Raw genomic sequence first — 26,685 nt, 5'->3', positions numbered from 1 at the left:
TGTCCACGTAAGGGCATTGCTATGATGGGTGACATTAGAGACGTCTGCCTAGATCATCTGACAAAGATAACGAATTCCCTCGGCTGACAATCTATATCTTCATAGAGAATATCGTCCGGGTATATATATTTTCTGGCGGTCTCTAAAACCCCTCGCCCTGCGAAGAGAGCCCCTCACGATTTGCGTTCCAATGTCGTATGGATCATCCAGGTACGCCAACATTGTCTCGGGTGAAATTGTTAGTGGAGGGGTGGTACTTATAAAGGGTGTGGTTAACGGAAACCTCGTGTTAACCAAGAACATAACCTGCTCGAGCAGGTTTGAGATGCAGCGTAAATTGTCATGGCAGCATACCTCGGTTAAAACCTATCCACCTTTCGTAGTACGGGTTAATCGGGAAGTTACGCCACACGTGATCAAGTTACTCTCGAAGTTACCCAGATAAGCCAGTAACCCCGCTTCGTAGTACAGGCCCTAGGACTCTGCTGGTGATGTGTGTGTGTGTGTGTGTTTGTGCTGCCCTCTGCTCATTGCGCTCTGCTGGTGATGTGTGTGTATTGCAGCTCATTGTCCTCTGCTGGTGAGGTGTGTGTGTTTTGCAGCTCATTGCCCTCTGCTGGTGATGTGTGTGTGTGTGTGTGTGTGTGTGTGTGTGTGTGTGTGTGTGTGTAAGCGCTTTCAGACATACGTGTAAGACTGGAGGTTCTGCCGATGTTAAACGGTGGGGCCGTATATCTGAACGACATAACCGGTCATGTGGAAGTCCGAATTCACCCGGTGTTTATACTACTCCCCCCCTAGTATTTCCTCCGGACATTATGTAAATGTGCTGTGTCTGAACGAGGAGTAGAGCATGCGGTTAAAATTCACACCTAGTGAGAGGGCGTGTTGGTGACGTTTCTTTCGTGCGTCCATGTGGTTAGATCTGACTTAAATGCCTAGTGTTATGATGGAGTGGCATAGTGCTGTCCAGAAAATCTCCGACCTGGAAAGATGCAGACATCACGGAGCTACTGTCCATGAGGGCATACAACATTTTGATAGAACACCTGAAGGGAATGTTAGAGACACGTTAGCCTACAACTGCATGACAAGGACAAACGAATTCAGAAGACTGAATCATCATAAGCAGAAGACGCTGAAAAGGCAGTAGCCTACAGCGACGTCGTTGACGACAATAACAGGAGTATTTAATAAATTGTTAGCCAACACGGTTTTCTGTTCATTGATAGCCTTCATGACCTGCTGAGCTCGCTGATATTTGCTGAGCATATATGCCTAGAGAAAATGAAAACGAAGAAAACCCAGGTTAGCATCATATCTGAATCATCCGAAGGGTAGGACCTCCGTTTGACAAACCTCCGCATATACTCCGGAGGTTATATCTGAAAGCGCTTTGTGTGTGTGTGTGTGTGTGTGTGTGTTGCGGCTGGCTCATTGCGCTCTGCTGGTGATGTGTGTGTATTGCAGCTCATTGCTCTCTGCTGGTGATGTGTGTGTGTGTGTATTGCAGCTGGCTCATTGCCATCCTGTCTCAGCTCAATCCGTTGTTTGGCCCGGCACTGAAGACTGATGTCATCTGGTACCTGCAGTATCACTGGCCCTAGAAGCACTGCCCCGCCCCTGAGGTGAGCGACTTGTGACCCCACGACCTAGGGGTACGCTAGAGCCCACTGCAGGGTCACAGATGGAAAACGCCTGAACCACACACACTCACACTCACACACACACACGCTGATGCTCACTGTACCAATCCCATGGGCCCGGTGCTAGATATTATATATTGCTCTGTGGGGTTGTGCAGCAGGAGCATTGAAATCATTAAGATGGAATATCACACAGAGATTGTTGTTTGTCCACCAACTGTGGTTTTATTTGTTTATTTATTTGTTTGTTTGTTTGTTTATTGTAGACCCATGGGGTTGTGACCATGCCAGACCAGACAGTTCCTCCACAGAGAGGAAGGCGGCCCCTGAAGACGTGTGTGTGTGTGTGTGTGTGTGTGTGTGTGTGTGTGTGTGTGTGTGCGTTGCCGTGAATGCATTCCAGTTTCTCACCTTAACAACACTGGTGAACCTTCTAAGTGGTGTGTGTGTTTACTGAGTGTGTAAACATCTGTTTATGAGTATGATAAGTTATGCTACCGTCTTTTAAATTAAACATGTTTGAATGAACACAGACCATAGCAGGTGGAACTCAGTTTTCTGGATTATTAAAACTTTAAGACCATTGACTCAAGAGAACACGTGTCAAGTCAAGTTTATTTATATAGCGCATTTCATACACAGGTCATTCAATGTGCTTTACATAAACAAAACCAAACAATAATAACAAATAAAAGCATAGAAGGGCAATATAGTCAAAGAATAGTTCAAAAGGTAAAGATCATAATAAAAAGAAAACAAAAACAACATAAAAAGGTAAAATTATTTTAAAATAAAGAATAATTAGTAAGCAAAAAACAAACAACGGCAAAAGTAGTAATAAAAGTAATAGCCCACACATGGGTTTGAGAGTTAGTGTGTGCATGCGTGAGTGTGTGTGTGTGTGTGTGTGTGTGTTGGAGTTAGGTGGGAGTCAGTGGGAGATGAGCTCCCATAGAGTGAAGACTGGCTCCCATGAAAGCAGTTACCACATATCTGTGGGGTCTCTGGAAATGCAGCAGTATAATATTTTAACTACAAATAAAGCTATTTTCCCTTCCACATACGGAGTAATATTGACGATAAATATAAATAGGCCGACATGACGAGTTATAAGAGTAGCCTAAACGAACGTGTAGTAGGCCTACAGCATTGTGAATGCAGCATGGCTGCACTACATCACCACGCCACTAGGAGTGCAAACTATCAATTTGAGAGCTCACGTCACGACTGTTGATCCGAAGATTTTCATTCATTTATAAAATTCAGAAAGATCCAGAATTGTAATAAACTTGAAGACGACTGGCTACCATGCCACTCAAAAAGAGACACAACTATGTCATCCTCAGACTTGACACATTTCGGTTTTACTACCAAAACGCCAAAAAAAGCTCCAGATAACAGCATAGCAGCACAGATGCCTGCTAGCTCTACTGTGGCTGTAGCGGTAGATCAGTTTAAGTATGCATACAGTGTGTGTGTGTGCACGCACAAGTGTTACACGTAGCCTAACATAGCAGTCACTAAAGGCGCACCTATTTAATTGTAGACTATATTTACTTGAGCATCCATAGCTTTTTTTAGAACCCTGAGCCTAAATAATCCTGGTGTAGTATAGAAAAAAAGAGGGCCTACCATTTTACTTTAGGAGGAGAGGTGTAGGATCTACAATGTTACTTTGGGAGGAGAGGGAGAGGTGTAATTTGGTTCCATTTTGAACTGAAATATCAACAGCTGCATCCTCTTCAATCAGCCACAATATCAGTATCCCATTCCCTATTTTGTGCATATACCACCAGGCTAATGTATTTAATGTATTTGGCAGACGCTTTTGTCCAAAGTGACACAAATAGCAATAAAAATTGTACTTTTTATTGTTGTTATTTGTATGTCACCCTGGACAAAATGTTTTATTAAGTTGAATATGTTGCATCGGGGGCCTTTAACGTCTGGTTGAACGTCTCTTGACAGACCCAAAACTATCACAGGAATGGAGAGCACTGGGCATCTCATTCCACCAAAAAGAGTCTTGAATTTGACCCAGCGTTTATGGCTGGTCGACACAACAGACGCTCATCAGAAGACTGCAGTGGGCAGTTGGGGATGTACATCTTTATCACTGAATTAAGATAGCAGGGAGCAGATCCAGTCAGTGTTCTATAGTATAGGCCAAGGTGAGAGATTTTAATGTAATTCTGGCCACTATAGGAAGCCAGTAGAGAGTAATGTAATGACGTCACTCGTCAGGACCAATGAGGGAACTGGAAGTGGTCGAAGGAAATCGTGAAGCTTCCGCACACTGTTGGAAATAACAATTGGTTATAGAACCCTCGTTAACCTAATAAATCTGACTCTGCTAAATATGGAAAAGTTTCAGTCAAAGTAATATTACTATCCATAGTAGGCCTACCCAAAATACTGTTAAAAGAATGCCTTCTAGCTTTAATTAGACGCATTTTCTCCAAGAATAGTATACAAAGGCCCTCCTCTGCCGATTAATTCAGGAGGTACCATTTACTAAGTAATAATCCTAGTGTGTGAAAGTCGGTCAGAGGCTACAGTGCTGGCCTGGATCATGCTCACCTGGACAAAACACCTTACCGAAGCTACAGAGGGTTCAGGGTGTGCAGAGGTTTTAGCTGTCTAATTCCAGACTACTAATAAAATCAGTGATCCATCACAATACAATGGTCAGTTCTTCTGGTAGCGTGCCTACTTTCAACTGATTAGCCCCTACGACATCAAAGACTAATCCTAGCCGTTCCCCATGGCACACCGTAACCTGGAGGATATCTAAAGAACGCAAGAAAGCTATGCAGGTCAGAGCGTAATAATTTATTTGTCACATTATAGAAAGTACATCTAAATGAATACTATGAAAATTACGAAAACAGGTTAGGGAATATTTAGGAGATCATACGAAACAATCAGAGAAATGAACATACCCAACTCAAGAGATCATGACTGCACACCGAAGTGGTGTGGGAGGATCTGGCTACAGAAATCCTCGAATAATCTGTGAACTTCCCTTAAATAGGCTACCCAGTTTGTGATTGGTTACATTGATATGGATCACATGATGGGAGGTCAGCTGATTTGGGATCACATGATTAATGTTGAGACTTGACCATTGTTGTAATGACACCATTAGAGTGAATCAATCAAGGCATGACAATGTATACATTTGATTACATTTCCTGTTCCTAGTTAACTGTTCCTGTGGACATGTGACAGGCATGTGACAGTAGGCCCACAAAAGGCCCACACTTAGTAGCTGATCAAAGTCCACATATGATTGAAAGGATTATCATCAGTCTGGGAATTAGGATCCTTACAGTAATTAGGGGTTTGCACAGCGTGTCATCAGATCTGGACATCGCCATATTGGAGATACTCGCCTCATTAGAAAGCATTAGGCACTGAAGTAAATCCCTAACATCGTCAAGGAAAATGGTTAATTATTGCCGTGTTTTAGGTTGTACCAATAGGTCAGACTGAGAAAAACATCTGGTGTAGGTATCGACTTCCAAAAGTTATTAAAAAACCAGGGAGAAGGGACAATAATGCCAGAAGTTATCAGAGGAAGGGGGACGCTTGTGGTTGAACTTGGTATTTCGTCTCCCTCACCCAACTCATATGGATCTGTGCTGCCAATAATCCGTAGCCTAATTTCTTGAAATATCGCGCCTTTTCTTGTGGTCCAAGTCCTGCCCTATATGGCTTTGCATCTTAGACGCATTTTGATGAGCTTTTCTGTTGTTTAGACACGGCTACAATCACGTAAGATATCCAAAGTGCATAATACGCCATTGTACTTCATTCACTGAGTATCGCCAATATGGCCGCGCGTGCTGGGTTACCATAGTTACCGGCCAGAACGTGACGTCGGTGCAAACCCCTAATTAGGAGAGGAGCTACATGAAGACCAGGCGTGCTGCAGCATTCTGAATCAGCTGTAACAATCTTACTACACAAGCAGGTAGGCCAGCTAACAGTGAAGTTGTTGTGTGGAATCTTGTGTCTGATAAGGTCAGTGATTGACTGACTGATTAATGATGGATTTGAGTACTATAGTGTAAATAAGATTGACTGTTGCATTGACTAATTAATGATGGATTAGAGTAATATAGTGAGTAATAATGAATTAATACATATTACACATACAGGTTGGTCTAAAAAAATTGAATATCGTAGAAAAGTTCATTTTTACTCCCTAATTTAGTTCAAAAAGTGGATCTTTCATATATTCTAGATTCATTAGATATAAAGTGAAATATGTCAAGCCATTTTTTGTTGTAATGTTGATGATTACAGTTTACAGCTCATGAAACCATAAATGAGTATCTCAAAATATTAGAATAAGGAGGTTATAATACAGAAATGTCGACCTTTTGAAAAGGAAATTAGGGTCTCCATAAAGCTTGTCAGCTGGTGGAAGCATGAAGAGCACTAAAATCACCTGGTAGAAGGCTGCATGAAGTGTACTAAAATCTCCTGGTAGAAGGCTGCATTAACCAATTAACATTAAAAGCTGCATAAAACACAGTGGAACAACACCAGCAGATGACACCCCAAATCATCACTGACTGTGGAAACATCAAACTGGACTTCAAGCAACTTGGATTCTGTGCCTCTCCACTCTTCCTCCAGACTCTTGGGACATCGATTGGACCCTGATATCCAAATGAAATGCACATTCTGTTTTTATGTGAAAAGGTACATAAAAGTCCAGGTAAGGTAAGTATATTTTTTGGGCTTTTTGCCTTTATTTGGACAGGAAGTGAAGACAGACAGGAAGTGAGTGGGAGAGGGACATGGCCGCAGGTCAGGCTCGAGCCTGGGTCCCCGTGGGCATTCGGGCACCCGTTCATGGTACCGGCCCTGTAGCCTGCTGCCCCCCCCCCCCCCGGGAATATGCCACTTGTAGCCCATTTCCTGCACACATCTGTGTGTGGTGGCTCTTGATGCAGAATCCAGCCTCAGTCCACTCCTTGTTAAGTTCCCCAAATTCTTGAATCGACTTTGCTTGACAATTCTCTCAAGGCTGCTGTCATCCTGTTGTCCTTGTTGTTTGGACACCTTTTCCTACCACACTTTTCCATTCCAGCCAGTCAACTTTCCATGAATATGCTTTCATACAGCAGTCCGTGAACACTCTGCCCACCTTCTGTGGCTTACCGTCCTTGTGAAGGGTGTCAGTTAGCCTAATTCATTCCTTCATTTGGCAAATATTTTGTTTAATATCGATTAGAAGGAGAAGGCGGAGAATGTTTATATTGCGCAATCGGGTGTCGAGCTTCCCATCGCCGGAGACCGCCATACATTTGGGAATGACCAAGGTCTCGGCAGTTTTTTTTATTTGGTCAAATTTGGCACTTCACTGTAGAGCTGAAAATGTTTGCCCGAATCCGATGGGTTCGGTCGGGTTCGGGTTTCATTTCTATCATTTGCATGCTTGGGCTGGGCTCGGGCTTGCGCAGTAGGCTAAAAGAGCGGTCAGGTGATGCGTTTCGGTTAGCTGCGAGAAAGATGCAGAAATGGATGCTTAGGAGGTGAAACAGAGGCTGGCCTCTGGCAGATCTGTGTTAATGTCTCATATAACATGCAACATGAGAAACTAACTATGATTATCGACTTTCAAAACTTGACACAAATGGACAACTTGTATTATGGATTAAGGACTAACTGATCTTCCTCAAAGAGTCTCTGTACAGAGTACCTCAAGGCTGTGCTCTATCCCCAGTATTATTCTCCATGTATATAAATGAATTGCAGATCTGTGATAGTCATATGCCGATGATATGGCAATGGTCGGTTTAATGGTCAGGGGAAATGGGGATCTGGAGAGGGCCTACTTTGATCACATCCACCACCTTGTGGCCTGGTGTGAGGAAGGTGCTCTTGTCCTAAACCCCACAAAGACCAAAGAACTTGTGGTCAAATACTAGGGGTGAAATACCTACATGTCAGCCAGTTACAATTGGGGGCCAACAAGTTGAGGTTGTCTGCAGTTTTAAATATCTAGGTACTATCCTAGATCATAATCTAAATTTTATTGAACATACAGATCATATTTTTAAAAGGGCAACCCAAAGATTGTTTCTTTTAAGGAAACTTAACAGTTTTGATGTTAGTAGAGAGGTCCTGAGGATGGTCTACACCAGTCTGCTGGAAAGTGTCATCTCATACATCACATGCTGGTATGGGAATCTAGGGACTAGATTCTAGAAGCAAAAGTAAGCTCACAAAAATTATAAATATGGCCAGTAAAATCATACTGAGCCCCCAGAGGCAGCTGGTGGAACTGTACACAATCCACACTAAGAGGAAAGCCCTACAAATAGTTCAGGATCCTTTACATCCACTACATCACACTTTTGAAAGACTCCCTTCAGGAAGAAGATTACATAGAGAGCTGTCCCTACATAGAGAGCTGTCTCACTAGACATGACTTTGGATTAAATGCATCTTTTAAAAATGAGCGCAGCAACCCTTGAGGGGGATCCCGGTATTGCCGGTAACAGTGTCGTTGCACTTTACTGCATTGACTATCAAAGGGGCGCTCACAGTTTGTCGTTGCATTATTCTTAACCAGTCGTTGTCTTGGGGCCCCTGGCCAGCTCGGGGCCCCAAGCAATTGCTTGGTTTGCTTGCCTTCTAGCGACGGGCCTGCTGCTAGTCACCCACCTGTGCCTTCCTTGCCTCCACATCGTCGCTGTCAAAAAAGTTGTCTAACATCTTGGCTCTGGTCTTAGTGGTCGGTGGAAAGCGCTGATTGGTTGGTTGGCTAGACAGTAAGCAGCATGCTGATTGGCTCTTCAGGAAGGCCGTCAAAAAAGGGTAAAAAATCCATACTCGTAACTTGAATCTTGTAAATAAGCTTAGCAAGCTCGTAATTTCAGTTTTGCGCAGGAATGCGTTGCGCAGACTCACACATGTACAAAATATTTATCATTTTATCATATTCATCATTTCCACTTAATAACAAATACATTTCGTATATATACACAAAATTAATTCATGAAAAGAACATACATAACAAATAGGTGACACGTAAAAGTTAAAATACAAGCATAGTGTAGGAATTTCAAATAAACCATAAGAATGCAAAGCATCAAAGATAAACACGGAGGTCAAGTTCCTCATTCAGGCCTGGATATTTCGTAGCCTGCAAGCGGTATATCCAGAAAGCTTCCTGTTGATTTAGGCCTAGTCCACACGTACCAAACCAATCTTTTTTTCCTCCGTCTTCCCTGGAACCGTATCAAGAATATTTGCGTCCAAACGGAGCCATCTCAACACGACTCAACACGTTACTTCATACCCCAGGCCTATAGGTGGCACTGTTTCTTTACAGAAATTGACCAAAACTTGCGCTTTACAAACAGACAGAATAGGCTACGACAAAATGGCTAGTGCAAGGAAACCAGAATTGTTTGTGTGGACTGATGGTGAACTGTCAACTGTAGTCAACTGTAAAACTAATAAACTTTATTTTACGGTTTGTGAAGGGTGCAGTCCCGTCCTTTATTTGGCTAACGCAGGTAGGCCTACTAATCACCTTTACTTTCTTTGGTTGTAGGATAGTCCGTGATTGACATTAGTTTTGGCTATCACCGCAATTAGGCTACTAAGCGCAAGGCTTACCCAAGTTCTAGGCTATTCTGTCGCCACATTTATAATATTGCTATAAAACCTTCGTTAGTAACAGTCAATACGTTTGCATCAAATCGTGCATTTGCATTCAGTGTGCTACCATCGGCTTAACGAGAGTTCTAAGTGTCTTTGTATGCTTATCTCTGATTTCACTCGACTGTGAATGCATGTATATGTTGTAAGACATGTAAAATAAATGAATGACACTGGCACTACGCACAAATTAATGTAGCCTAAACTTACACCGCACTTTCCTAATAACTTAAGTTCTCTCGCGTCACTGACAGTAGCTAGAATGCATAAAAAACACTGGGAAAAACAGTGTTCAGTCCACCAAGTCACAAGCTATCGGCGCTGCGCAGCACCAGTTGTGATATTTATCTTATGGAGTGTAATCGTAGGTAATGTCATGTATGAAAACTAGTATTGTTAGGCAATATATAAGTGCAAGTCCAGGGCAGCTGAGGTGTGGCGATGACATCATCGATATGCAAGCAGGATGTGCGGTTTCGCTGTCTAAACGAATTCAAACGGGCTACGGTTTCAGATTTCTCCACTCTGGGACCAGGTTTCAGAAAAGTGCGGTTTCGGGCAGTGCGTTTACAGGATTCGTTTGGACGCTCGGCCAAGACGAAGCTAAACCTCTGCGTTCAACCTAAAAAGCGTCTCCGTGTGGACAGGCCCTTAGCTGCCTTTGCCTACCCTGCTGAAAAAAACAGCCTGGCCAGCTTAAGGTGGTTTGCTGGTTGACCAGCTTGTTAACCAGCTTGTTTGACCACCCTATGATGGTTGACCTGCTAGACCAGCAAAACTCTTGCGAAAACATACCTTCAGCTGGTTTACCCAGCTTATGATGGTAATTCAGCTGGTTTTGATTTTTGCACCACCTCAAGCTGGTCATTTTAGCTGGTGTTGCTGGTCTACACTGCTGGTTTAACTGGCCATGCCATCTTATGTTGGTCATTCTAGCAAACCAGCATGACCATCTTACACCAACAATGTCAAGCTTGACAGGCTGGTCACCAGCATGACCATCTTGCACCAGCTGTATCCCACACGACAGGCTGGTCAAACCAGCATGACCAGCTTCCTCAGATGGTCACGCCAGCATATCCAGCTGGTGGCATAACCAGCTACACCGGTAAAGACCAGCAAGAGCTGGAAGAAAACCAGCAAAGACCAGCTAAAACCAGCTAGCTGTTTTTTTCAGCAGGGTATTGCCTTTTCTTAAGGACAGAGGAATGGTCAATCCCACAGGCCTGTAAGGTGGAAGGGTCACTGTTGTGATGTTCCATATAGTGTCTTGCCATGGGATAGCTGATGTTTCCTGTGTGAATTGCGTATCTATAAATGACAAAGGTAGTTTGACAGTTTATGAAATGGTTAATAGTGAATTCCTTTTGGGAGCCAACATCAAGAAAAGCTTTGGTTAGTCTTACATTAGCACAATGGTTACAGTGATGTCATTTGCAAGAACCTCTGGGCCTAGGGCCTAACCATGTTTGTTTGCCTTAAGATAACTGTAAACCAGTCTATCTTGTAGGGTAGGACATCTTCTAAAACTAATGAGAGGTGGTTCAGGGAAGACCTGACTTAGTACCTCATCACTCTCAATTATAGCCCAGTTTTTTTTGTATGATTTGCTTTATCTGTTTAGCCTCTGTACTGTATGTTGTAACAAATACAGGCCTCTCTTTTGTTTGTATTGGTGTATTCCTTTGTAGTAGTGATGACCTGTCTACATGTTGGCTCTGGTGTAAGCTTTTTTAGAGTAGAACTTTGTAGAATTCTGGAGTATAACAGGGAGAGGTCCATACTGTTGTACATAACATAACTGTGCCTTAGGTCTGTGTACCAGCAGGAAGGTCATACAGCCTGATGTTTAGGAACATCCAGGGAACATCCGTGATAACATGGGCCGAGGGAGACAGCATTTCTGCCTATTCGGGTTAGTATCTCCATCTGGCCAGGGCCGAGTTTTGTACACTGGTTGGCACCTGCCACGTTGGCATGATTGACGTTTGTATGTTTTAGTATAACAGGCTTTGTCTTAGGTTTTGACTCGGAGACAGATCGAGGAAGCAACCCGAGGAGCATCTTCTGTCGGAAGGCTCAGCAGCCGCTTCTAATAACAACCACAACTGTTAGAATGCACAGTTTTACTGTTTGAGACTTAGCCTGTGTTCTGTTATTCATTATTGTACCATCTACAATAAATCATCTAAATCATCTAATCGCCGATCCTGATCCCACCGTCAAGCTCACCACAACGCAACAACCAGAGAATCCAACAATTTCTATATCTCCCTTCCTTAAATCGTGACATCATTTCTAGTGATTTACTCTCAAAAACATGGTCTTGGTCACAGATTCTCTTCACTCTCTGGAACTGCCCATATGGGACATCTTTAAGTCAATTTGGATGGAAGCTCTTGGCGTGCAAAATTGTGTTTCTGTCTGTTGGTTTTCTATACACTGATGTATGCAGGGTTCCTTGGTTATCTTTTAAAATTGTCAAATCAAGAAAATTAATACATACTTTACTATAGTCTAAAGACAGCTTGATGTTTGGGTTAATGCTATTCAGATAACCATGAAATTCATTCAACTCTGTTTCTGAGCCAGACCAAAAAAGACATACATCATCAATATAACGCCCCCACCAGATAATAAACTTGTGATACACATTATTTTCTTGGTTCAAAACAAAGTCCTTCTCCCATTTGCCCAGATACAGACCTGCATACGAAGGGCTACAACATGCCCCCATAGCACAACCTTTTGTCGGTTTTGTCTGAATATTGTAGCCTACAGAAAAATATAGTGGTAAATAACCTACTGTAAAGCAGTCAATTGGCTACAGTGCAGTCAAGAGTTGGAAGTAGCCTAAGGCAAATTAATTCACGAACCAGAACGTGGGCACACCCCACGCACACATATGTCACACCCTCACCAAACACACGGGGCTACAGAGGGCGAACTTTGGGGTGAAGCCGGCCCGGTACCGGCCCTAGTGGGGGGGAGTGTCACACCCTCACCAAACACACGGGGCTACAGAGGGCATATGGGTTTGTGTATCCTAATTACTCATGTACACATGTAGCGGGAATGAATGCAGGGTAAATAGGCTGTGATTATTCAATGATGTGTGGCTGCGTTTTACCTGTGATTAGTGATTGATGACAGCCGTGGAACCTTGGGAGTCAGTAGGAGGCGCGCGGTGTGGATACGAGACTGAACAAGGGCTGCTTGTCATTGGCAGAGCTGACAGGCATCCAGACTGGACACGGTTTGTCATTTTCTTTCTGGGGGGAGGGATTTTGTGGGTCGGCTAGGAAAAGCCACCGAACCCCCCAGATGGACTTGATTTTTCTTTTCTTGTTTTTTTCTTTTTGTCTGTCTTTCATGTTGGGTGGCCCCCTGCTGGTGAACGAGAGAAGGTTGCAGCCGTGACCCGCCAGCCAGAGAAGTGTGGTTTGCTCTGTGTATGTTCAGCTATATGGGACTTTCTTATCACGGTGTGTAGTGTTGTACTTGAAGTGAGAGCTTTTCCTCCTGTGTGTTCACTGATATTTATGCTGACTGTTATGGCTGCAAAGGAATTGTGAAAGTGCCAGATAGGGGGTACAAATAAATACTGTTAAAAGAGGTGGACAGTCTGGTATCTGGGGTGACGAAATCCCTGTCTCCCAGAAAGGAAAAGTGGTAGCTCAATTGGGCTTGGCCACAGTTGCGTAAGCCTCTATTTCTTGTAAAAACGCTAGATAGGCTAGTTTAATCGTCAACAATATTGTTTTTGCAGTAGCCTCCCCTAGGCTACAGATTATTTCTTAAAAGTAATTTCTCCACTACTGGCTCATTTATCAGACGGGTGCTTTCACTTGTCTTCCGCAAATTAAGCCACAGGTAGTTCGTTTGAATAAATTACCGTTTGTGATTGACAACGCGATCGACAACATTATGATTGGCTATTCTAACTTAACTTAAAACGGCAGTTGGCAAGATTTTTTTTATCATATTCACTGAAAACCAACACTATGCTCCGACAGAACAACATAAATCAGCCGGTTTTAGAAAAAAAAAAATTGTTTTGCAAAAATCCACAGCTCCTGGTTCTTCTGGTCCAATCAGAGCAGGGCTGCGTGAGATCTGACTGTCAATCACAGTCTGGTGCAGTCTGGTGCACACTAACGAGCACAAACTCGATGAGAGGGTGCTCGGTGGTAGTGGGGGAGGGGCATGAGAGTTGTAAAAATTACAAATTTTGGCTAAGTCCCCTCAATCTGTCAGACTTGCCAACTGCAGCTTTAACATGAATGCATCAATTTTGAACACAGTTGTGTATGCTACACAGCGCCAGTTGTAGTCTGCATGAACATAGGGGATTTGATCTGCATAGGAGAGGTGTGGGATGCAGCCAATCTGTTTGAGGGAGAGCAGTGCAGGGAGAGAGAATGCGTGCTCTTCCCTGTGCACATCTCTAGAATGAAATAATGTAGGCCTATCTAGGCTAATCTATATTTTAAATAAGCAATCCCTGCTGCTATAGAAACAATAAGTCAATATATGAGACATATGCGAGTAAGCCGGAATGGACATTACAGTTCTTCAGTAACTGTAACAAGTTACTGAAATTTGAATTCTAATGCGTTACCTACTTTGTTACCCAATAAAGTAACTAAATTACAGTAACTTTACTTTGTAGGTTAACTCGTTACCGCCAACGCTGGTCGCTGTGTGTGGCTGTGAGTGTGCATGCATAGCCTACTATGCTGAATTGTAATCGTGTCAAGACATATCTGATTGGCCAATACACACTGATTAAATCATTTCAAAATTACTAAAATGACCCCTCTCTTCATCCCACACCCCAAACATACAAAATGTCCTGGAACAGACACAACAACCAGAGATATTTATAAGCTATAATTTTATTGTCATCGCAGTATTAAAGCTTTGCCACCAGGGGGTGCACTTCCTGCATCCCTGTTTACATGCAGCACTGGTATTCATTGAGTTATTAGCTTTTTCCATGACTACTTGCTTGAGGGATTGTAGTTAGCCCTACCTGTTTTTTCAATGCCCATTTTTTAATTTCCTGATTGTCATGGACAACAACAGAGCCTTTTTACAAGAGTCACTATTACCCATTACAGTGGAAAAAAGATTTATTGTGAATGTGTAATATTTTTTGTTTATTTTAAGTAAATTGATGAATAGAAGCAATATTAAAAATGCATTTCCGTATAGAAAATATTAAATGAATGCATGTTTGTTTGATAAACCGTAGACATAGGCCTACTGTATATAACTCCTGAATTGAGAGGTTTTCGTGCAGGTGCATGGCGCCCCCGCCTGATTACTCATTGGTTGAACAGAATTTGTTGCCTGCAGTAGGCTACACAGGCAAATCATCAAAAAAGGCCATGGTGGGAATTATTTGGTTTATTTAGTGCTCCTTCTGCATTCCCGTCGTCTACAAATATATATATTTTTTCCCATAAGGATATAAAGTGAACCATAGAGGGTCAATCGTGTTTTATCCTACTTTCACCTGTAGTGTCTCATAGTGGAATACATATCACAATTCACATTGTTTTGAATAAGATTTAGATAATACATATGTCATAACATTAATAATTTGAAGCTATTTTATGAAATTCACATATGTGGTCCTCATAATCAAAATATAGCCATTGGTGCATGACGTCACTACAGCGGTTACATTTTCACTCATAGGGAAAAAAGTACAAAACTTATATTGATAAAACTTTGATAAAAGTACTCCCTACAACACACACACATATATATATATATATATTTTTTTTTTTACCTGCATATACCGTGTAGAATAAAATGATCTAACTGATATCCCAGAGGTTGTAGGGTCATGACCACTATCATACGCCATTTTGGATTTATTACAAATATTATTAAAGACAATGTTTATGCACACAGTACATAAAGGTTTTAGGAGACACTCCACTGGTGGCTTGAAGTAAATATTCCAGTAAAATAAATCCAGTAGTTTTAAATTAAGTTTGAATATCCGTCCACTGTAGTGGACACCATGCATATCCGTCCACTGTAGTGGACACCATCATGCATGAATTTATAGACTAAATAGAATGAAGTATAAGTATAAGTATATATATACTCTTTTGATCCTGTGAAGGAAATTTGGTCTCTGCATTTATCCCAATCTGTGAACTAGTGAAACATACAGTGAACACACAGTGAGGTGAAGCACACACTAATCCCTGCGCAGTGAGCTGCCTGCAACAACAGCGGTGCTCGGGGAGCAGTGAGGGGTTAGGGGCCTTGCTCAAGGGCACTTCAGCCGTGCCTACTGGTCGGGGTTCGAACCCTCCGGTTCCAAGTCCGAAGCGCTAACCACGGCTGCCCCCCAAATTAACAGAAGAAGAACAATAACCCTCAAATCCACGACTCTGTTTGGACATTTTTTTCTTTGCCATTTTGATGGTTTCTTTCCATGTAAAGCCTCCACTGAGATTTGAGGTAGGCTATGCAGTCTAACAATGTGATGAGGTTGCTGAATCTTGACTTGAAGTTTCTCTTTCCCTCGATGGGTGGCGACACAGGCCAACTCGTCTAGCTCATTGTTTGGCGAGTCCTTTATGACCCGACTGAATGGACTCGCCCATAAGCCTACCTCCCCTTCTGTCAGCACACCAGTCACCATGGTGGCACACAACACAGACCCGTTGCGGCGGATTTCTCGTCACTTTTGAAAACCTTCAAAATGTTTGATAAATAACTGCTGACACTGACTCGCGAAAGAAAACACCATCATCGAAAATGGACACTCGCTGGAAACTGCGCATACTTTCTTCCTGTACAAAAGGGGATTTGGAACGAGTATAGGCAAAGAAAGGGCAGACTGCTGAAGAATGCCGTTTCCTCCCCCGACACCGCTTAAATAAAGGGACGATTTCTCCAGAAACGCGCCGAGCAGACGATCAGAAATCTCCTCCGTCAGCACAGAGAAGGATTCACACAGCCCGACTCCACGCAGGCTTTGGCGAGAGGAAACCGTGCACATCCTGCGGGCTCGGAGCGGGGACGCAAAGAAACCCCGCGGCTTACCCTGTGGCCTGGGGGACTAAGCTAAGCCTCGACTGATGGGCCACTGAAGTAGCGCGCAGTTGCCTAAATATTGTGTCGTTCGCTGAAAACACTGTAGAGATTCGAAAGTTAAACGGTTGGATTTACGTTTTCACCTGTGTTGTGGCTGTTTTCCACACAATGGCGTCTTACGTGGATAACCGCTTTCGACAGGCGGTGATGATGAACCCGGCTGAGAGAACGCAACAGGTCAGTACACTAACGTTACCCTTTTAATTAGGCTAAGTCACATAGGCCTAATAAGCGGCCTGAACAAGTAGGTTATGTTGGTCATCCTCAAATAGTAGAATCTCCCTGTGACCCGCTTGCACTTTATCGGTAAGATTTGAACGACAACTGAGATGCCAAGTGTTGTCTATCTGCAGAGATGATCTGCAGCTCCGTAGGCGAGACAGTTGCACGCTTGCTAAATCCTTGCAGCCTAATGATAATCTATGCCTGAGAACGCTACTTGCCAAGCACAGCAGAGAACTTGAGCCATATGATAAAGATTTTGTAAGCCACCATGGTTGTGTGCTTGCATTCAGTTTTCTACGTGCACATTAATATTGTATGCTGAACAAATCCTGTAATTATTCGGTAGCATCCGTTGTCCGTCCTCTCCGTAAATAACTGGAAGATGACGAAATCAATCACCCGGTAGGCTAGCCTCCTCAAAAAGATAACGTTAGCGTTAGCAAGACTTATTAACAAGCCACGATAGCAGGCTAAACCTGGCACTCATGATTGTCTATGAAACAAGTATTTGTGGCTTCAACTCTTAGGTATGATCTGTCTTTTTATGAGACGTCGGTGTCATCGACACACACTGTCACCGGCTGTTGTCTGTCGCCAAGGGCTGTGTCACCGATGAGGCTGGCGCAGGGCGTTTTTATTCTTCTGCAAAAGCACTCGTTGGTCCACCAGGTTCATGTGTGTTTACGGGGTAATTGCCATGAATTACAATGCTTTCATCCGGACACAAGTTTGCCACAAGCTGTCAATATTGACCTCTAGCGTGTGGTTAATCGTAGATCCTGACAACAATAGGCAGCAGGAATCGATACCAATTAAATTTACTGGGGGCGATTCTGGTGACGCGAGGCTGTCGTAGGCTATATCACACACAGAAGAAGCGGTATCGCGAGCCTCCCGGGCCTGTCATTCGCCGAACAATGGCTCGCTGTGTTCATGCAGGCTGTTATTAAAACAACATATCTGAAATTGCTGAAAATGTCGACACCATACAAAGGACCATACGATATAGTGATGAACTAACAAATATGTATTTGTTATACAGTGACACGCATTTCCGTGACACAATTGGCACAGTCAAACCCGATCACATTCCCTGTCCGCGACAGCACCGGGATTACCGGAGCACTGGGCCACATTTAATCTGGTATTTTCAGGGATTATGAAATATTGTGTACTCTGGTTTCTTTTTAATATGACTGCGTGCACGAGGGCTCGAAGGTCAGTGTGACGGGTCATAACAGCAGCTGGCAGTAAAACGGGTTCTTTATTTTGTGTGACTACGCTTCAGGCTGTCCGGCGTCCCCACGTATGAACATCATGGCCAGCTCCAGTGTGCTCTGGGGTGTCTGGTTCTTTATTTTGGTGCGATTACGCTTCAGGCTATCCGGTGTCAGCTGCCTCTGATGAAAGCTTTTACTCAGCCAGTTTGTGGCACTCGGTTCTGGCCAGAACACATTCCAGGAAGTGGGCTCAGCGATATCCCAGCCAGACAGACAGACAGATCTCAGGTGAGGTGTGTCCAGATCTCAGGTGAGGTGTGTTCAGATCTCAGGTGTGGTGCGTCCAGATCTCAGGTGAGGTGCTGGTAGCTCTCCTGTTTTCACTGACCCTGTCTTGCGGTCACGTGCCCCCTGACGGGGGTTGGGGTATCGGGTGGTAGTTCTGGCTCTGTTCTGCTCCTGTCAGCAGTTTGCAGCGTTCTAAGGGGGACGAGCATCGCCATGCCGACAGGATGGAGCTCCGCTGTAGTTTCCTGCAGGACAGCAGTCACATCCGAGGTGGGGGTGTGGCCTCGGGTGGGTGGAGGGTACGCCAGTTGTTGACCTCATTTATTTATGTGTGTGAGTGTGTCTGTGACTGTGTGTGTTTTGTGGTTTTAGCCAGGCTCTGATATGAAGCAGAAGCTGAGCTGCTGTGGGAGGTGGTTCTGTGCGGGAGGAGGTGGTTCTGTGGGAGGTGGTTCTGTGCTTAAGAAGGTGGTTCTGTGCTGGCAGTTGTAGCTGTGTGTGTTGATGGCAGTTCCAGAAGAGAAAACAACAGATTTAGTGTTACCAGTGTTACCCTGTTACCCTGAACTACAGCCTCATTAAAAATGCCAGGGGCAATTCTTCTTGATTCCTCTCTTCTCTAACTTTCCCTCTCTACCCCCCCCCCCCCCCCCGAGGGTAATAAGTAGAGTCACATGCGCGGTCAGCAGGGAGAACAGGGGCAGGACTGTGCTGGGGGGGCAGTTTCAGCTCGGCCCGATGCAGCAGAGACGCACACACACAGACACACACACACACAGGCGTGTCATTCAGATCACAAGGACTGCAGCAGGTCTCTGGCACTGGGGCTGTCATGACGCTGCTGCTGGTGATGGGATGATCGGGTCTAGTGTGGAGTGTGTTTGTGTGTGGGTGTGGGTGTGGGTCTAGTGTGGAGTGTGTGTGGGTGTGGGTCTAGTGTGGAGTGTGTGTGTGTGGGTCTCTGGCACTGGGGCTGTCATGACGCTGCTGCTTGTGATGGGATGATAGGGTCTAGTGTGTGTGGGTCTAGTGTGGAGTGTGTGTGGGTTTTGTGTGGAGTGTGTGTGTGTGGGTCTTGTGTGGAGTGTGTGTGTGGGGGGGGGGGGTCTAGTGTGGAGTGTGTGTGTGTGGGTCTAGTGTGGAGTGTTTGTGTGGGTCCAGTGTGGAGTGTGTGTGTGTGTGTGTGTGTGTGTGTGGGTCTAGTGTGGAGTGTTTGTGTGGGTCCAGTGTGGAGTGTGTGTGTGTGTGTCTTGTGTGGAGTGTGTGTGTGTGTGGGTCTTGTGTGGAGTGTGTGTGTGTGGGTCTAGTGTGGAGTGTGTCGGTCTTGTGTGGAGTGTGTGTGTGGGGGGGGGTGGGGGTCTAGTGTGGAGTGTGTGTGTGTGTGGGTCTAGTGTGGAGTGTGTGTGTGGGTCCAGTGTGGAGTGTGTCTGTGTCTTGTGTGGACTGTAGGGGTGGGCAATATATATCGTCTGCGATAAAATCGTGATTGCTGTTTTAACAATGTGCAAATTGACATTATCGAGTATTTAAATTACTTAAGGGGGAAAACACTCGAAATCACGCATTGAACCCCCATACATTCACTAGGCCAGGAGGTGAATGCGAGAGAAGCCCCTGGCTGCAGCAGAGCAAGTCACGTGATTGCTAGTGGTCCACGTTGTCACACGCAGCCTAATGTTTATTTTGTGCGGCTACTTCTTTCAAGTGGCATTGATGAGTTAGTCAGGGTATTATATGTAAACATTAGGCAAGCCTTTGAGTATTTTAATAGTCAGTTGTAAACAAAGAAATCTTCTTATGTTACCTTTTTGTAAATGGACTGAAGTTCGCTTAAAATATAAACTTTTATCGATTATGCTAACTGTTAGCATCTCTATGGGATTTCTCATATACATTAGCCATAAGCTAATGCATTAGTTTCTATTCTGTAAGGTCTGCTTAGTTTTACAGTGAAACCAGAGAATGTCTAATAAGGACATAGACAGGCTCTGGTGAAACCTAAGTAAAGGTTTGAAAGGAACTTCAGCTTCAGACTTTCTCTTGGGAAACTTTTAGGCCTATCTATCCTCTAATGTAGCTGGCTAGACCATGCCATTGCCACACATACAAGTGGGGGCAGAATTGGAAATGTGTCATAGCGTGACAATGCATTGGTTTGGTTTAAAAGTCATAGGTTAGGTTATTGGTTATTATTGTAATAATGCTATTCATAAATAATGAGCTGTAAAGGAACTCGGATTTTGAAAAAAAGTTTTTTAAAGGATATCGACTAATTATCATTATCGTTATCGTCAAAATCACAAAAAATATCGAGATATTATTTTTTGTCAATATCGCCCACCCCTAGTCTAGTGTGGAGTGTGTGTGTGTGTGTGTGTGTGTGTGTGTCTAGTGTGGAGTGTGTCGTGGGTGACCGGGCCTGAATGATGCCGTTACGCTGGGGCTAAAATTATTCACCGCTCTTACGGCGCGCAAGCTGCACGTACTGAACATACCAGCCGCACACACGCGCGCACGCGCACGCGTGCACACACACACACACACACACACACACACACACACTAGGGCTGGGACAACGCGGCGACGTAATCGATGATGTCGACGCAAAAAATACGTCGACGCAAAATATGAGCGTCGATTCGTCAGGCATAACGTGTGCTGCTAAATATTACACCTTCAGTGTTTTCCATACGTTGACTAATCTGTGGCTGGGCACCACGAAATCAAAACCGGCCACTACGCATTAATGGTCTATGTTGTAGGCCTACTATTTAAATTAAGGATAAGATAAAATAATTTCATTGAGCTGCACTTTTCACTCACACAGCCTTTCCTCGCCCCGCCCGCTCTCTCTTGTAACGAGCCCGCTGCTCCTCCTCTGCATGTGCAAAATATTCACGATTGTTGAAGGATTGTTGTTGCCACATAAAAGCACTGCATAGAACACAGTGGGCTAAATTGCTATTAAATCCGCTTAGCATCGTGACCATGCTGCGCAAATTTGTTCAAAACTGCTGCAGTAAAGTTAAAGTAAACTCTGCTAAGGTCTTATCACAACATAGTACATTGAGGAGACTAAGCTAAGTTAAGTTACAGTATGCAATCAAGCAGTATCTCAAAGCTAACGTTAGAATACTGTTTGGATGTCAAGCTTAGCATGCTTACTTGCAGCTGCTTGTATTCGTTACTCATGCAGGGCTCATTTTATTGACTCTGAATGTTTGCAAAATCCCGATGTAAATGGAAAAGTGGTTTCCAAGACTCAAAAGTGCTTGTCCAAAGGAGAAGTACGAACTGTTATTTGAACTAACTACGTTACGAATTGCATCAGCAGCCTTTTAACTGTGTTAATGTTAATTGCAAGGATTCCCACAGGAACGTCTTAAAATGACAGGCACTCAATAAGACATGCAATACTGAACTTTATTGAATGCTACCTCTGACTAAGAATGCATTACTTTGCAGTTGTATAGTCTTTTATTTTGGAATCTTAAGAGCAATAAACATATATTGCAATGTTAAAGAATTTATGTTTTTTCATTCAGATATGTAAATAAACATGTATAAGTTGCTATTAGTGAATTAATGGGGAGATAATCGATAATCGAATCGAAATTGAATCGGACTGAAAAAATGAATCGTTAGATTAATCGATGCATCGAAAAAATAATCGCTAGATTAATCGTTTAAAAAATAATCGTTTATCCCAGCCCTAACACACACACACCAGAGAAGGCTCCTTCATTGAGGAAAGTAAAAAAATTTAGCGCCAACGGTTAACCAATAAGCAGCTAGCTGCTCTGCAAGAACGTTATCTGCAGTCATACAGCGAAGAATCTTGTGTTGAACGGAAAGCTTGTTTAAGTTAGTTTACATTGCTAATTACTCGTGAAATAAAGAGTACAATGGAATCAGAGGACATTGTCCATGCTATATTGAGCAAACCCTTTTATACATTCAACTACAGTGCGAAGGTTAGGATCAAAGCAGCAGAAAGACCAGTTCCAAAAATTCATATTCCAGAAAAAGATGGTTAGGCTAGTTTACTGAATGCTACATGATATGACATACTCATGGCTAACTGCTAGCACAGAAAACACTACTGCTGGGTCTAGTGTGGAGTGTGTGTGTGTGTGTGAGCTTCGCTGCGCGGCGGTCATAATAATGTTCTTGTTTTCACCAATCTAACTGTATCTTTGGATGGTAACATTGTTAATGAATGTTTCATTCAGAATGATGCATTCTTTTAATGATGTCTTCAATGACATTTGCCTTTCGAGTAGGCTAAATTCCCACTTGGATAGCTTTAAAACAATAGTATGTTACACATTTAAGGTCTATTTTTAAATGGTAAAAAGTTACATGGTCCAAATTATTTTTAGTATTATAGACCTTTCTGCATATGTATTACATTGAAAAAAACCTCCAGACTTTCCATAATTTTGCACATCTGGAAAACAGTATTTTATAATTAGGCCTTCATATATTTCCTGACTTCCCAGACCTAAATTTAGATTGATTCATTTAGCAGACAGACTATTATCCAAAGTGACTTACATATGTCAATTATATTACAAAGTCCATTGTCCCTGGAGCAACTCTTAAGTGCCTTGCTCAAGTGCACAACGGTGGAACCAAGAATTGAACCCACAACTTTTCTGGCTACTGCATGCTAGCCTAGCTCCTTAGGTCAGACCACTCCTGAGAATGTCAGAACAGCATTTATTGCACAACATTGCCAGTTAAAATGCTACATAGTACATACGGCTGCTTTAAATGTGTCTGGGTAGGCGGCCTACATACTCTATTGTTCACATATGCCACCAACACCATCACAATCTCACATTTGCCACCAACACAATCAAGCTCTGTTGTTCCAGTGTTTCCCATACATTGACTTATTTGTGGCGGCCCACCACAATATCAACATTGACCACCACACAATGATTTTCCAGGTTGTACTAAATTGTGCTTAAATCTGGTTAGCATCATAACCACGCTGCGCTAAGCTTAATTTGTTAGAAACTGTTGCATTCAAGTTAATTCTGCAAACCTACCACCACAAATATAATTTAATTCTGTGGGAAACACTGTGTTCTATGTCGTTCTCCTGTTCTCTCTGTTGTTCAACCAGCCAAAGCAAACATCAGACCAAGGCCAGACCAAAATGCAGCATGGGACAATGGATGTCAGTAGACTAACTGCCCAGGTGTGTGTCAGGGCTTAAATTTCACTGCGGGATTGCGGGTATTGCGCATAATTTGTTCAAGTCCCGCAACTCTAGCCATCATAATGCGAGAAATTCCCGCATACACTTTTACAGCCTGTCTGATGACGTTAATATAGCCTAATCATTAAGTGGCGTGAATGCGGTGCTATTGACCGGACTGATCAACTACCGAGTTGAATTGAACATAGCTTCATGCAGACGCACACACACACGGAGAGAGAGAGAGAGAACCACTTTGCGCTTACGCAAATAGGCTACGCTACCATGGCAAACTTTTACATCTGGAAAGAGCTCCTTGGTAACTATCCTGCTAGCTAAGGTCACGTCAACACTTGATCCCAGAAAGATTGTCTTCGACATGTCAACATTTATTGTATCTAATGACATAGAAAACATAATGATTTGCATACACATACCGCACTATGCACAACTTTTATTCACTAGCGACTACAGCCTAAAACCGTCAGGTTGAAGGGGGGCTAATTACTCCATAGAATTACTCTCAGGTATTTTCTTAAAGTGACAGGCACTCAATTACACCTACTCATCACCAATGTGCACTCAATTGGACCTACACACCACATTAAAGATATGCCTAAGTGTTATAGGTTAAACGTCAATATGAGGCATTCAAATGACTAAATATGTTTAGCTAGTAGTAATTACTAGTAAAATGCTATACTTTAAAAAATGCATTATTAAATAAATACACTCTATATGAATTAAAAAATATATGATAGAAACATATCACATAAGCTATCATTTTCAGTGTGTGTTTGTGTGTGTGGAGAGAGTCAAGCAGAATCTAGGATGTCCACTGTTGTGAATGATCCCACTACAGTATATATTACTGATGACGTCAGGGTGGTGGGGGCCCCAAAATCAAACACTTTTTTAAAAAAATTATCGAAGTATTGAAATCGCAATTCTTGACTTGGTATCAGAATCGACCCCCCCTCCCCCTCAAATTGTGTAAATCCCCCCTACATGAATAACCTAAGGGGGGAATTCCCCCCCATTTTGAAAAATGAATTTTAAGCCCTGTGTGTGTGTGTGTGCGGGGGCTGTTGTCATGCCCAGATGTGTGTGTGTGTGTGTGTGTGTGTGTGCAGGGGCTGTTGTCATGCCCAGGTGTGTGTGTGTGTGTGTGTGTGTGTGCGTGCGAGCGGGGGCTGTTGTCATGCCCAGGTGTGTGTGTGTGTGTGTGTGTGCAGGGGCTGTTGTCATGCCCAGGTGTGTGTGTGTGTGTGTGTGTGCGTGCGTGCGGGGGCTGTTGTCATGCCCAGGTGTGTGTGTGTGTGTGTGTGTGTGTTCCATTGTTGCTACAGGCTGGGAGCATATGAGAGGTGTGTTATTATGTGTGGCGTCTGCAATCTGCATCTGCTCTGTTTGAATTTAAAACTTCAAACTAAATGAGATTTTCCAGCCGTTAGCCTCAGTGCTGTGTGTGTGTGTGTGTGTGTGTGTGCGTGCGCGCGTGTGTGTGTGTGTGTGGGTTTTGAGAGCGGGAATCTAATAAAGGAAACCGCCTGTGATGCTCAGCCGACTGCCTAGCGTCCCTCCTGTGTGTGTGTGTGTGTATGTGCCTTGTGTCCCTCCTGGCTTTGCTCTTCTTGACCCAGTCTCCTCAAGGGCTTTGCAACCGACACACACCACAATACGTGTGTGTGAACTTCCACGAGTGTGACAGGATTCTGGTGCCATTAAGTTCTACAAACGGTCTTTTTCCATGCGTGAGGTAAGAACTGATAGGCTGTCCGTCAGTGGTCAGTGAACATGGTGAAGTATTGTATGGCCTTTTAGATCACTCTAGGATTTTTGAATTCTTTAGGGTTTTTGCTGTCATTAGTGTGTGTGTGTGTGTGTGTTTAGTCTTTCTGTGATGTAGCTCCTAGTGCAGTGACCCTCCTGGTATTGTCTTGCATGTGCTGACGTCTCCATGTGGAACAGTTTCTGAGCTGTGTGTGTGTGTGTGTGTGTGTGTGTGTGTGTTTGTGTTTGTGTGTGTGTGTGTGAGTCCTCATATGAGCAGAGGGAAAGAATAGAAACAGATGCACCTTGCGTGTATTGGTGACGAGACGACCTTTACAGGAATAGAAGTTTTGGCGTTACCTGCAGTGCCCACTGCAGAGCTCTCGTGGTGTGTGTGTGTGTGTGTGTGTGTGTGTGTGTGTGTGTGTGTGTGTGTGTGTGTGTGTGTGTGTGCGTGCGTTCGTGTGAGTCCACTGCATAGCTCTCGTAGTTCCAAGTGGTCGTGTGGAAGATGTGAATTCCGGCAGTCTCACGTCTCAGAAGTTCACTTTCTACATGAACTAGTTAAAAATTCAGTTCACAAATTTGAAAAAGAAACTGGTTCAGTTCATAGTTCATAATTCAACATTTTAAACTAAGTTCACAGTTCCAAAAAATGAACAAGTTCATAGTTATTTTTTCCATATGTTGCTGCGAGCTATTTTTCATAGCCCACATAGAACCACAGACAGCAATTATTTGATCAGTTTTAACACTGAAACTATGCATCAGATTTCATCTTCATATCCAATTTTGAATCCTTATCCAACCAGGGTTTACATTAGCATTGAGGAGACAGAATTTCCCCATTGTTGCTTTAATTATCATTCTGATTATTATTATTATTATCACAGTTATTATTGGTATGCACTTCAAAGCAGTTAATGTTTAAAGTGCTAACATTGTTCACAAAAGTTTGTGAAAACATGCACATCAGAGGACTGCTTTACTAATGTAAAATATAATTACAATAGTTGTATTGTATGCTTTTTCACAGACACCAGAATGAACAGTTCAGAGTTCACAGTAACGTTCATCAGGCAGTAATACAGCACGTTTAGTTCACATTCGTCCAAAATATGAACGAGTTCATGAACTACCGTTCAATGAACACGTTCAGGCACAACACTGTGTGTGTGTGTGTGACTGTGTGTGAGTGTGTTTGTGAGTGAGTGTGAGTGAGTGTGTGTGAGTTAGGGATCGACCGATATATCGGCCGGCCGATATATCGGGCCGATATTTGCGATATTTGCGTCTGCAAATAGCTTGTAGGCTATCCGTAGGCTATGTATGCGGTAGCGGTAGCTGTTACGAACACTGGCCAATCATGATTAAGTAGCCTAATGCCGACGTTGTTCCGTGGTATTTGTGGGAGTTTAATTCAGCGACCACCTGGCTGAGTTTTGGACTGGTGTGTGTGTGTGTGTGTGTGTGTCTCATCCCTACCCCTCTCCCTTTGAGCTGGGCGGAGTTG

General features: G+C 43.4%; 2 protein-coding genes across 6 annotated transcripts in view; both read left to right on the top strand.

The window, feature by feature from the left end:
* The window catches only part of atp6v0e1 (ATPase H+ transporting V0 subunit e1), a 28,137-nt gene extending 3,558 nt beyond the window's left edge, over window positions 1–24,579 (top strand). Inside the window, exons 3-5 of one of the 3 annotated variants that reach the window (XR_006022296.1) lie at window positions 1,514–1,628; window positions 1,913–2,088; window positions 24,552–24,579. Coding sequence is in view for 1 of the 3 variants with exons in the window: in XM_042061750.1 (XP_041917684.1) it covers window positions 1,514–1,607 (94 nt within the window). In the remaining 2 variants the exon portion in view is untranslated. Of the gene's footprint in view, window positions 1–1,513; window positions 1,629–1,912; window positions 2,181–24,551 lie in introns of those variants that run through there. The other 2 variants (XR_006022297.1, XM_042061750.1) reach the window with 2 other exon arrangements.
* rapgef2b (Rap guanine nucleotide exchange factor 2b) overlaps window positions 15,974–26,685 on the top strand; it is a 111,175-nt gene continuing 100,463 nt past the window's right edge. For all 3 annotated transcript variants that reach the window (XM_042061734.1, XM_042061733.1, XM_042061732.1), the window contains exon 1: window positions 15,974–16,634. In XM_042061734.1, the coding sequence (XP_041917668.1) occupies window positions 16,566–16,634 (69 nt within the window). In that variant the 5' untranslated portion in view covers window positions 15,974–16,565. The remainder of the gene's footprint in view (window positions 16,635–26,685) is intronic.

The sequence above is a fragment of the Alosa sapidissima genome, chromosome 14 (genome assembly GCF_018492685.1).
Source record: "Alosa sapidissima isolate fAloSap1 chromosome 14, fAloSap1.pri, whole genome shotgun sequence".
Lineage (NCBI taxonomy): Eukaryota > Metazoa > Chordata > Actinopteri > Clupeiformes > Clupeidae > Alosa > Alosa sapidissima.
Note: the sequence above shows the minus strand (reverse complement) of the source record. Positions and strands in the feature narration are given on the sequence as shown.